The following is a 13,156-nucleotide window of genomic DNA, read 5'->3' as shown; positions in this document are numbered from 1 at the left end:
GGGCGTCGGGGGCGATCTCGTAGGTGACGGGAGTCACGGCACGAAGCACCCGGTATTGGCCAGTGTAGCGAGACAGCAGTTTTTCAGACAGTCTCGCCGTTCGCTCTCTCTCCTCCCTGCGCCCCACTCTCCCGTTTGCTCGCTCGCACGTATATATAAATGGAGTGAAGCGCGCGCCTCACTCTCGACCGTTCGCTGGCTGGTGTGTGTACAAATCCTCGTGTCGTCATTAATTTACGCCATTAAAATTACTACGCCGTGTACTCTCGGCGCAAGAAATGCATTCGCATTTCCTCACGATTCCCTTCGGGGAGGTGGGGGCAATTTTTTTTTGTATTTTGAGGACATCTGCAGTAAGCGGGAAAATACTAATACTTAATAGAAAGTTAGAAACTGTTTAATTGGACGTTTTGAAAACCACTCTTCTTTCCTAACTTCGTTGCTTCAGAAGTTGGTTCATAAATCTTAAATAATTATGCAATTAAGCAGAATACAAAAAATAGTGACTTACGCCATACAATAAATAGTAAGCAACATGGGTTTGGTCGCGTTAGAATGCACCGACATATTTTAAAATTCTGGCTAAAGTTAGCTGAGAAACCCTGTATATGCATTTGGCTCTTCACTTGGTAGCACCAGAGGTAGCAAGCACTCAGGTATAGCACTGAAGACTTCCCTCTAGGTGTGCTTGCTAGATAAGTGGGGAGGCCTACGCATTCTTTCAATTTTTTTGCAGCTTGTAATGAAACATAACAGCACAAGAAGCTACAACGTTAAAGACATACTAAATTAGATTATGACCTATGAAAGTGATATGTACCCAAATTATGCAACTACAACACTGTATCCGGATCATAAAAACAAACGCAATGAGGGCAACTATAAAAATTATTGCAGGAATTGTTTTGAAGAGGCTGCTCAATGAAATCACATATGTAGATTCTAAATATATTTACCAAGAATTTCAAGTGAAATTAGCGACAGATTATGTAAAACCATATTAAATTGCGTTCCCTCGCCCTTACTGTGTTAGCAGTGTGATTGCTTGCATTTCTTAAGCGATTTGGAGAACGCCCTTTAAAGCAGATGAGGGAAGATGTCCCAATGTATGTTCATGTGTTCTCCCGCACTTTCACCAGTGGCCGCTGTGTTGATGCCAGTGGACTGAATGAGAACGATCAGTTGGCATTTTGCAAGGGAGCAAGAATAATTAAAGTCGCTATGCGCTTAACGCATTATCACGTTTGAGGTCACCTGTCAACTGCTCACTACCGTTCAAGACACCACATTCAGTCACAATGCATTCATCCGATACTTCTGCGGTTATTGGTACACTGTTGCCCTGTAACCGTATTTTGTACTTGGACCTCCCCGCAGGGACCAATTTATGCAACTAATCATGCACGAATCCATTCCGCACTGCCATGGTTAAAATGGCTGTGTAAATAACCCATCACATGGACTCTAAGCAGCAAATGCTATGTACTTTTACCCTTCAACTTACTTAGTGCGCTGACATGCCTACATAGAGGCTCCTCTGCTCTGTCTGATATACGATAGGGAAGTTTGTTGCACAAGGACCAAGAACCGCAGCATGCCCTGTTGCGCGAAGCGCATGAAGAGCGCACAAATCGAAAGAACCGTGCGAGCACTTCTCAAGCACCGTGCGTACAGTGGCACACGCACGAACTTGGTAGACGGCCGACTAAATGCCACGAAGGCCGCGCAGCGTAGAGTCCGACACCAGTCACAAACTGCAAATAATCGTAACTGCCTGGAGTAACAGGATATTTTATGATAAGGGGATTCACGATTCACGTATGCAGTATCCACTAGCGAGTTATGCAGCGTGTATGGGTATCCATTTGCGAACTAGAAAAACTATAAGAAAAAAGCTCCAATAAGCAGCGCAATTTATCGCAACCATGCCGAGATGCCAAGGAAAATTGAATTTGCCCGTGCTCACATTAGAAACGAAGTTCCTCTAAAGACCATGATATACCAATAACGTAAGATAAAACGGGCCAATACACAATCGAGAGAACCTGAATCGCAAGCGATAACAGCACGGTGTGGTCCGCAATATTCTATGGGTGCACTGTAGCACAAGGCAAGGGGATAGGACGGGCTGTTGACCTTATCTCTTGCGCTACCATCCCCGTAATGAATCATTAACAAAGAGCCTGTATGTCACTTCTCTTGTCTGCAACATTCATGCGAAACGAGAAACTGAAATACCGCGATCACAGCTGTCTAGAAGATATAGGCAAAGTGCGCAGAAACGGCAATTCCAGCCTTTCTTCGGATCCTTCCAAACTTGCTAGTTTCACTCAAGACGGCGGATCTCGATGCCAGGCACACAAAATCAACATTTCTTCATCCTCATACTGAGCTTAACGCCTTAAATACAACATCACTGAAATGGCTCCTCACATAGCGACATGAGAATCAGATTGAAGAGAAAATTAGTGCCCTCCACTCAGCGCTCTTCAATGCAAAACTAAGCTGCTCAACCAAATTAAAACCATACAAACAAATCACTGCACACGCAGTGTCGAATATGACCGCAGAACACTGCAATACTTGCATGACTGCAAAGAAAATCACGAGGACATTCGTCAAACTTGTTTCTCGAGCCACGCGATAAGGAAAAGGACGCAGGAAAAGCAGTCGAACTCGTTATGGGAAAATCCAAGCTACCTTAAAAACCAAACTGTATTTACGAAAACTATAAAATCAAACTACAACCACTCAGAATCTTACGTCACATGACATGACTACATACAAGGCTAGAACAGCTAGGGTTGATAGGAGTCCGAGAAAGAAACAGTCAAGAGAGCTCACGGTACGGTGTACATGAGACGAGGGCTTGCCGAAGTGAGGGGCGATGACGTGACGACGTCGCACACGCCTCGATGGTGGAGACGATGCGGAGCGACCGAACCGGACCGAACCGGAGACGACCGCTCACTGGCGCTCATCGGTCAGCCTGCGTTCGAGCCGCAGTGCACGTTGCAGGAATGGTCAGCCTGCCCAGCGGACAGCTTGCGCGCGAGCCGCCGTGCTCGGTGCATATGGGGCCGTTAGCTAGGCCACGAACGGTGCTCCGCCGAACAACTGACCAAGGAGACTCCTTGCCCGCGATCCGCAATGCTCGCGGCAAGCGGTAGCACAGCAGGCCAAGCCACGCTCCGAGCTGCAGTACCGCTGGCGAACGCCTTGGCGAAGGGCAACGGTCGGGCGGCAGCTGCATGGACGGTCGCGTTGCTTGGAGCCTTGATTGTCGGCGTCCGACACGTCGGCCTGCTGTCTTCCGTCTCCCGCTGACTAGCCGCGTGTGTCTCCACGAAGCATTTCGCCACGTGCTCGTCATACGTGGCCCAATACCACTGGGCCATCGCAGATTTGGCGAGATCACTCACATGCGTGGTCCAATCGCGAAAGAACCCGCGCTCACTTCGTCGTCGTCGTTTCCTTTCACTCATCACAATGACAAAGGACAGCACAACCGAAAACAGGCAGAAACACACGACAGCCCTAACCAAGCGCAATTACGGAACTATGCACAGGCCGGCTTCACGCGGAAGCCGGCAGCCGCGGCCACACGCTCGGACATGTACACCGTGGTCATGTGACCGATGTGACGACGGTATCGTTACCTTGCGTAAGGTTGGATAAATGACGAATTCTCCCGCCAAAAACGGCGCCATCGAAAACACGGTACGGCTAGTCTTATGAAAACGTTTTCAAGATGTATTCACCCCTCGTTTTTAAGCTGCCGTGCCTGCGATGTTTTTAAAGCGTCGATTTTGGTCAAAAATCTGTTTTAGACGTTGAATCCATTAATACGACGTTTTGAAGACTTTGTGTGCTACCTGGGGAGTCCCGCTGCCATAAACGCCTCATATATAAATCGTATCGACGGTGGCAGTACGTTGTGTTGCTATATTAAGGCGAAAACCTTAGGTGTCCATGTTGGCGGTGCCTTTGGCGAAACTGTGCCGTAACGAAACGCCACAAAGACGTCTAAAAATGGTCAGATTGGCGTCACATTTCTCAAGGAAGTATCTGTAAAAACAAAGTAAACTAGTGGCTATGAAACGAAAATTTGGTACATTTGGGTCTGGGTGGGAATTGAACCCAGACCTCCGGGATGCAAAGTGAGGAGTATTCCCTGAAGCCACGGGTGCTTTTTTCTTTATTGCATAAAATTGTGAGTAGCTTCGTGCGAAAATTAGTTACGTCACTGTTATATACACATGACAAACAAATGCACACATGCTAGGCAGTCCAATGAAAGTTCGAAATTCGGGCAAATAAACAGAAGCGTCAAGATACGAAATCCACTCAGGAACAGGATCAAAGGTTGCAACCACACTACGTACTTGAGCAGCTTCTTCTGTAAAGACAGAAATTGTCGAGCGAGGCGACTCGTCATGTCTGTAGATCATTAGGCTTCTCCATAATTAATAGAGTCCTAGGGCGGTGTTCTGTAAGAGTCTACCTAGTGGAATGTCCATTGCGCCATTTCGGCGACCGGTGATTCGCTGCAGCTTGACGTGCAGGAAGGTGCCAGCCAGTCTCGTTCCTGCACGTCAAGCCGCATCGAATCAACTGTCGCCGAAATGGACAGTCCACTAGGTAGACTCTTACAGAACACCGCCCCTAATAACATAAACAAATCATATGGTGTATTACTGATTGGCTTTTTGAAAGGAAGGAACCTGATACCGTAAGATATGAGAGGAAGTTCTTTTTTTGGTAGTTCTTTGAAAAATGTCCCAAAAATAAAATGCATACCACGACAAAGAATAAAGCTATGTCCTATTGTCTTTTCGTTGCCTGTTTTCACCGACGCTTATGTTATCTGATTGTGTGACCGACGCGAATTGTCTAGAACATTCTGGAAGACACGCGGGCATCAGGGAATAATCTGGAACCTTCGATGACTCCGGTATAAAAGCCGACGCGTCTCGCCGCTGATCAGATTTTCGACGACCGCCGACTGTGTTCGCCGCTTTCGTTGTGCTTCGAGTGTAGCTTGCTTTTGTGGGCACAGGTTCGCCCAATAAACAACCAGTTTCGTCATACACAGTTTTACGACTGTTTCCTTCAGCGTCACTACTACGTGACATCTAAAGAAGCATCGATAACGTTCTAGAAACTTCTGATACAGGCGCGTCCTGCGCCGAGTGATAACGTTGAACATTTGTTAGCCGGTGGAAAGCGGCCACCGGTGCAAGATAAACATGTATACGTGTTGATAGGTATTATACGATTGATGGTTCAATATTTAGGCCATCAGTATCATTTTTCCAGCGATACTTATGGCCGTTTGTTTGATCTGTTTTGCAGAAAACAGCAGTAGAAATGGCGTTCGTCAGGCAAGCTGTTCTCCTGGTCGCCCTCGTCGGTGCCTCCTTGGCTCACTCGGACGGTGCTCCCGAGTCGGCCTGCGCTACCATGATTCCAGAACACAAGGGCGCGGTTGGCTTCCCTTTGTGCCCACGTCCGAACCCATTCCAGTTGTTTTATGGCGAATTCCATTGGGAGAACAGGAGCACTCAAAAGCACGCTGAAAGTGCTCGTTCTAGAGGCGACATGTTTCAGTGGTCGAACAGGAGTGGGAGCGCCGTCATCCAGTGGTAGAACAAGAGCAGTTTCGCGGCGCCGAGAGCAGCTGGGAGCAGTCCGGGCTGCTCTCGCTTGAAAAGCGGAGTACGGAGGAAGTCACGTGGCTCAAACCGTCATATCCTCCTCATTTCTTTTTATTTTGCTTCAGCCGGCGCGCGCGGCGGCAATGGCGGCAGCCTAGCGTGGTTTGTGTTTTGACACCGCTGATTTTGACGTCTGTGATACGAGCGAGCTTCGCAGCGATTTAGCGACAGATCCTGGCATTTCTAGTCCGCCTTGCTTCTCGTCGGATGCGCGGGAGACAGCGGCAGCAAAGCGTCTTCGCCTGATTGCAAAGCGTCTGATAGCAAAGCGTCTGATAGCAAAGCGTCTTCGCACGACGGTCCCGAACCTGAGGTTCGGGACCGTCGTGCTTGAGACGCTCGACGGTGACAGCAGCGAAAGCTGCTAGAGCTCAACTTGAGATGATCTTCGCAGGCGGAAACGTTGAGGAATGCGTCGGCGCTGCACAAAAGTATGTAGTACGCGGCCGCAAACGGTGACAGCGTTAAGCCCGACAGATTACAAGATGATCAGGGGTGTTTTGCCGCTCTCCTGCAGAGAATGGTGGGACGTCGATTGCTTTAGTCACATGGTACATTTCTCCTCACAAGTCCCCCTCCCACCTGCTCTCCGAATGCACGCCGTATTCCAGTGGCGGGTCAAGTGTGCCTGCTCTCACTGCGCTGTCACCCGACTCCGCACTGCGCGGCGCCCTGCTCCTCTTCTCCCAATGGAATTCGCCATTAGATGCGCAGCATCTTATAGCGGCGGCCTGTCCCGCGGCGTCGTTGGCGTCGGTGTCGACGTCTGTGCGCACCTCACCTCATTCTCTTCACGCCAGCTGTGCGATAACGCATCTCTCCTCCTCTCCCCCTCTCCAGGCCATCTTTTCGGTAACGCGCTTCTCCCTCCGTGTCTTCATCCGCCACCTGTGCGAAAGCGCGCGTATGCGCGCCTCTCTCTCCTCCTCCTCTCCGCGCCAGCTGCTTATATAAACCCGGTGCATGCGCTGCTGCCTCAGTTCCTGCTTCGGTTTAGTCACGCTGCGCCGTCCGATGCGCTGAATGGACGCCAACGAATCTGTCAACGAACTGTCTGGCACATCTTCAAACAGCAGCAGCCAGTTCATTAACAGAACCGCGAGCACCTCTGAAGACAAGGCTGCGCAGAGAAGAGCTCGCGCCGCAGAACGTAAACGTCGGCGACGCGCAGCGGATCCAGATTCAGTTCGCCAACGCGAAGCCGCTTCAAAACGTCAGCGTCGAGCAGCGGGTTCCACACTTTGAGAACGCGAAGCCGCTTCGAAACGTCAACGTCGAGCAGTGGATCCTGAGCTTCGGCAACGTGAAGCAGCGTCGGTTCGAGAACGTCGAGCAGCAGAACCTGAGGTTCGGGACCGTGAAGTTCAACGTAAACGTACGAAGCGAGCGGCGGAACCCGACCTTCGAGAACGGGAAGCCGCGTTGGTTCGTGAAGGTCGAGCAGCAGAGCCTGAGGTTCGGGACCGTGAAGTTCAACGTAAACATACGAAGCGAGCGGCGGAACCCGACCTTCGAGAACGTGAAGCCGCGTTGGTTCGTGAACGTCGAGCAGCGGATCCTGAGCTTCGGCAACGTGAAGCAGCGTCGGTTCGAGAACGTCGAGCAGCAGAACCTGAGGTTCGGGACCGTGAAGTTCAACGTAAACGTACGAAGTGAGCGGCGGAACCCGAACTTCGAGAACGGGAAGCCGCGTTGGTTCGTGAACGTCGAGCAGAAAAACCTGAGGTTCGGGACCGTGAAGTTCAACGTAAACGTACGAAGCGAGCGGCGGAACCCGACCTTCGAGAACGTGAAGCCACGTTGGTTCGTGAACGTCGAGCAGCGGATCCTGAGCTTCGGCAACGTGAAGCAGCGTCGGTTCGAGAACGTCGAGCAGCAGAACCTGAGGTTCGGGACCGTGAAGTTCAACGTAAACGTACGAAGCGAGCGGCGGAACCCGACCTTCGAGAACGGGAAGCCGCGTTGGTTCGTGAACGTCGAGCAGCAGAACCTGAGGTTCGGGACCGCGAAGTTCAACGTAAACGTACGAAGCGAGCGGCGGAACCTGACCTTCGAGAACGTGAAGCCGCGTTGGTTCCTGAACGTCGAGCAGCGGATCCTGAGCTTCGGCAACGTGAAGAATCGTCGGTTCGAGAACGTCGAGCAGCAGAACCTGAGGTTCGGGACCGTGAAGTTCAACGTAAACGTACGAATCGAGTGGCGGAACCCGACCTTCGAGAACGGGAAGCCGCGTTGGTTCGTGAACGTCGAGCAGCAGAACCTGAGGTTCGGGACAGTGAAGTTCAACGAAAACGTACGAAGCGAGCGGCGGAACCCGACCTTCAAGAACGTGAAGCCGCGTTGGTTCGTGAACGTCGAGCAGCGGATCCTGAGCTTCGGCAACGTGAAGCAGCGTCGGTTCGAGAACGTCGAGCAGCAGAACCTGATGTTAGGGACCGTGAAGTTCAACGTAAACGTACAAAGCGAGCGGCGGAACCCGACCTTCGAGAACGGGAAGCCGCATTGGTTCGTGAACGTCGATCAGAAGAACCTGAGGTTCGGGACCGTGAAGTTCAACGTAAACGTACGAAGCGAGCGGCGGAACCCGACCTTCGAGAACGTGAAGCCACGTTGGTTCGTGAACGTCGAGCAGCGGATCCTGAGCTTCGGCAACGTGAAGCAGCCTCGGTTCGAGAACGTCGAGCAGCGGAACCTGAGGTTCGGGACCGTGAAGTTCAACGTAAACGTACGAATCGAGTGGCGGAACCCGACCTTCGAGAACGGGAAGCCGCGTTGGTTCGTGAACGTCGAGCAGCAGAACCTGAGGTTCGGGACAGTGAAGTTCAACGAAAACGTACGAAGCGAGCGGCGGAACCCGACCTTCGAGAACGTGAAGCCGCGTTGGTTCGTGAACGTCGAGCAGCGGATCCTGAGCTTCGGCAACGTGAAGCAGCGTCGGTTCGAGAACGTCGAGCAGCAGAACCTGATGTTCGGGACCGTGAAGTTCAACGTAAACGTACAAAGCGAGCGGCGGAACCCGACCTTCGAGAACGGGAAGCCGCGTTGGTTCGTGAACGTCGAGCAGCAGAACCTGAGGTTCGGGACCGTGAAGTTCAACGTAAACGTACGAAGCGAGCGGCGGAACCTGAAGTTCGAGAACGGGAAGCCGCGTGTAAACGTCAACAACGAGAGGCTGTTCCCGATGCTGCACGCGACCGCGAGCGCACCGCCGCTTTCGCGGTGCGCTCGCGGTCGCGTGCAGCACGCACAGCCCGACGCTCGCTTCAAACGTGACTTCCTGGACCGGAGCTTCGGACACAGTTGCAAGGTGTGTGACAGACTTTGGTTACACCGTCACGCACCGGTGTAACGCACCGGTGTAACACCGGCGTCTACGCCAGTCTCGAGCACGTGCTTGAGACCGGCGTTCACGCAGAGACAGAATTCGCGCTAGCACTCCTAAACACCAGATCGCTCAGCGCTCATGCGTTAGACATTGAGCGAGATCCGGTGCTCAGCAAAGTGGACGTGCTCTGCTTCACGGAGACGTGGAATGCCGTGAACGTCGACATTGCGGGCTACGCTACGGTCGCGCGTACGCAGGGGTTTGGACGACCTGCGGGCGGTGTGGAAATCTACGTCAAGCGTTCCGACAAACGTTCCGTCAACGCGCTGGACCTAGAACTGCGCCCCACTGCTGATCAACGTAGCAACGGCGAGCATTGTGCCTCTAGCGTCTACGGCGTTAACGTCATGACAATGTACCTCGCACCCAACCTGTCACGCACAGCCGTGGAGAAGTACATCGACGAGGCCATGGGTGAATACCGAAAGCAACACAACGCAGACACACAACCTTTCATGCTCATTGGCGACTTTAATGTCAACATCATGAAGAACGATTGGATGGTTGAGTACATATCACACCACTCGCTACAACACGCATCACACGACGACCGCAAACAACAGGCAAGTACCATTCACGGAACATGCATCGATCACGTCTTCAGCAATTTCAAGATACAACCACTGCTACGAGATCCACTGACAGTTCATTTCACCGACCACAAAGCCATCATACTCGAAGCAAGTGCACACCTCAAATAGACGCTGTTCAATAAAGACATTCGTTAGCCGTTTCACCTTCGTCTACGCAATTTCATTACTCTTCTTCAAATAAAATTACACCATCTTCCCGAGGGGAACCATGGGCTGATGCGGAGCATCGCGGTATTTATAACGGCGTTCACGCGATGTGATGGTGACCAACGCAAGTTAACACGTAATAAAAACGTAATAACACCAAGTTAACAACGTTAATAACAACGTAATTAACGCCGTTATAACGACCGCTGTGCTCCGCATCAGCGCATGGTTCCCCTCGGGAAGATGGTGTAATTTTTTTGAGTGTTAATATTTTTTCGCTGAGTGATTGTCATTTTTGCTGAGTCATGCTCATAACTATTCTTCCAGCATCCTATAGTGTTTCCTTCACTTAGTACCCACGTCCGAACCTATTTCAGTGGTTTCTGAGTGCTATATTTTTCGCTGAGTCATGCTCATGACTATGATTTCTACCATCGTCCTTTAGTGTTCCCTTCCCTTAGTGCCCACGTCCGAACCCATTCCAGTGGTTCTTGAGTGTTAATATTTTTTCGCTGAGTCGTTGTCATTCTTGCTGAGTCATGCTCATGACTATTACTTCTACCAGCATCCTGTAGTGTTTCCTTCACTTAGTACCCACGTCGGAACCCATTTCAGTGGTTTTTAAGTGGTCAACTTTTTCGCTGGGTCATTGTCATGACCTACATGACACGCATGTCATGATATTCATGACATATCATTTATGTTCGTCATATACTCTTGTCATAGTATGTCAATTTTGGTACATACCAAGTTAACGAGACGACCATGAGAGCACAAAGTCGTAGGCGGCTAGATAGATAGATACGGACAAAGTAGCAAATGTTCGCCAAGAAACATTTAACAACGTGCAGACGCAGAAGCGGCGCACACTCGCTTCAAGTGCGGGCGACGACAGCGCCGCCGCTACTTTCTTCCAAAGCGGGTACGCGATGCGCAATAGGATGCGCCTCCGCTCGAAACACACTAAACCATTCTAGTGCACTGTACTCGTGCCACTGCTCGCGCGCTCGTCTTCTTCCACCGCAGGCTCCGATGCCGCTGAACACGCTAGCGCTCCCATACTAGGTATCATCAGCCTATATGTATGTCCACTGCAGGACGAAGGCCTCTCCCTGTGATCTCCAATTACCCGTGTCTTGCGCTTGCAAACTTCCTAACCTCATCAGCCCACGTAGTTTTCTGCCCTCCTCGACTGCGCTTCTCTTCTCTTGGTATCCATTCTGTGACTGTAATGGTCAAACGGTTATCCATTCTACGCATTAAATGGCCATTACATCCTACCCATTTCATGGCGCACGCGTACGAAACAGTTAAAGAAAAATTTTTTTTTTTTCAAAAACGGTAAAGCTAATCAGTTGTGCAGGTAACTAGTGACTGCCAGCCGCCGAGTCCCTTTCTCCAAAACAATCACTCGAAAAGGAATGCCCTGTTTATGCGTCTGTCCTTTCTTGGCAATAGAAACAATCTTCACCAGCTTTTGTATCATCAGGAGATCGAATACGGGTTCCTTAACTACAGACAACTTAGTTGTCCCTGTCCTGAAGTTCCGATGACCAATACAGATATTAAAGAAATATCACTTCAGGAATACGGTGTATCGTTACGTTGCTTGAATGCTAATCCCATTACTGTCGACAATCATCTTGAGATGGGTTCTGTCGTTATTTTTTCATGCAAAGCCTTTATTTGGAACATCGCTGGAGATGCTTGCGAGCGCTTGCTCCCACGAAACGGTGGTGCGAGGTATCCGCGGCGTCAGCAACCCGGACGCCGTACAGCCTCACCTGGAAATACAGAGGTGAACAGATGAAAATAAAAGAAAAAGTTTGGAGGACGCTTAAGCTTCGCCTTTAAGAGTGGAGCGCGTTAGCATTCGAGGATCCCTGAATGCTTGTCAGGCTTCCCGGCAGCTGCAGCTTTTTCTGTACACCTTCGCCTCTGCGCACCGCTGCCGTTTTAAGCGCGAGACACACGGTGCGACTTTGCGTGCGCTCCGTCGTACGACGCGTCGGAGTCCGGCTTGCCGCATACGACGATTCGGGACACGTAGTACGAACGATGTGCGGTGCGTAGCTCCGCCCACAACCGGCGGCCCTGAATGGACGCTCGGAATGCTGCGGAACTTCGGAAAGAGAAAACGAACGTCTTTGCACAATTCTCTAGTTTCGCACAAACAATCACAACGAAAACGCGTCTGTGCGATCAGCGTAGACGAGTTTCCGCAAGGCCGCGTCCGCAGTGTGGGCTCCGTCGACAGCCGCCGATGGCTAGCAGCTGCCAGGCCTAGCTCGCTGGGCCGTCGAATCCGAGACCGGTGTCGCTTGCGACACGACCGCTTGTAGCTCGTAATAAACCACCTACGTTGGTCAACACAACGTGTACACAGTGATGTCGCGCTTAAATTACAATACATTTGATTTTATCGGCGCGGACGGAAGCGAACGAGCAAGCCAGGCGCGCTTGCGATCGCAGGGAGACGGTATATAGGCCTAGCTCGCTGGCCGTCGGCCGACAGCCCTTGCGATCCGTCTGCAGCTCGTTATAGAGCGCCCATATTCGCCAGCACAATGAACGTCTGAACATTTATGTCGCTCATAAGTGGCAATACAATTAGTTTTCCCGACGACGTTGGTAGCTATGATAAAACACGCCAGTCAGGCGAGCCGCTTCGCATAGACGACTGCTGCGGCGTCTGCGCTAAGCGCTTCCGAATCGATACCACGTCAACGATTTACTACGTCGCGCAACGTTTGATAACATGCACAGTTTTGAGTTCGCTTCATTATATAAGTTGTTTCGTGTCAGAAACAAAGTGTACCCGATTTTTGTGTTTCCGTCAGGGGCAAAGAGGCCAGCGTCTCAACCAGAAAAAAAAAAAAAAAAAAAGCACCGGGACGATCGGAGCGCTTGCTCGCCGGCCCCGCCCCGCCTGCTCTACCAGGTGACCATGGTGTATTCGCTGGCGGTGCTGTCATTGGCTGCGGCCGTCAGACCATTGCGGCAGAATAGGTTGAGAACTTGAGTGCGGCGGCCGATGCGGCGCGTAGTACGACGGATCGCACGCAAAATCTCATTGTGTGTCTCGCGCTTTACGCTGCGGAGAAGGCGAGCGCCATCTGGATGGCGTTTTTCTAGTAACATACCCCGGCGCGCACCTGTATCAATGGTTGAAATGATGGAAAAGGGGTTTGTGTTTGAGTTTCCTCGTAATGGAATTACGTTTTCCCGTATATTCAAATTACAATCCGAAGCTATGATGTCTGTAGGTTGGGGTTAAGTCTTACTTTACGGTTTTCCTGACAGATTTTACTGGG

At 51.0% G+C, this 13,156-nt stretch overlaps 1 protein-coding gene across 2 annotated transcripts in view; it reads right to left on the bottom strand.

Annotated features, from left to right (window-relative positions):
* The window catches only part of LOC125946175 (uncharacterized), a 92,946-nt gene that overhangs the window by 58,650 nt on the left and 21,140 nt on the right, over nucleotides 1-13,156 (bottom strand). Inside the window, exon 3 of one of the 2 annotated variants that reach the window (XM_049668675.1) lies at nucleotides 11,516-11,626. The exons of the other annotated variant lie outside the window; for it this stretch is intronic. Coding sequence (XP_049524632.1) covers nucleotides 11,598-11,626 — 29 coding nt within the window. The 3' untranslated portion in view covers nucleotides 11,516-11,597. Of the gene's footprint in view, nucleotides 1-11,515; nucleotides 11,627-13,156 lie in introns of those variants that run through there. 2 annotated transcript variants of the gene reach the window in all.

This window comes from Dermacentor silvarum, chromosome 6 (genome assembly GCF_013339745.2).
Source record: "Dermacentor silvarum isolate Dsil-2018 chromosome 6, BIME_Dsil_1.4, whole genome shotgun sequence".
Classification (NCBI taxonomy): domain Eukaryota; kingdom Metazoa; phylum Arthropoda; class Arachnida; order Ixodida; family Ixodidae; genus Dermacentor; species Dermacentor silvarum.
This window is presented reverse-complemented; position numbering and strand designations above follow the sequence as displayed.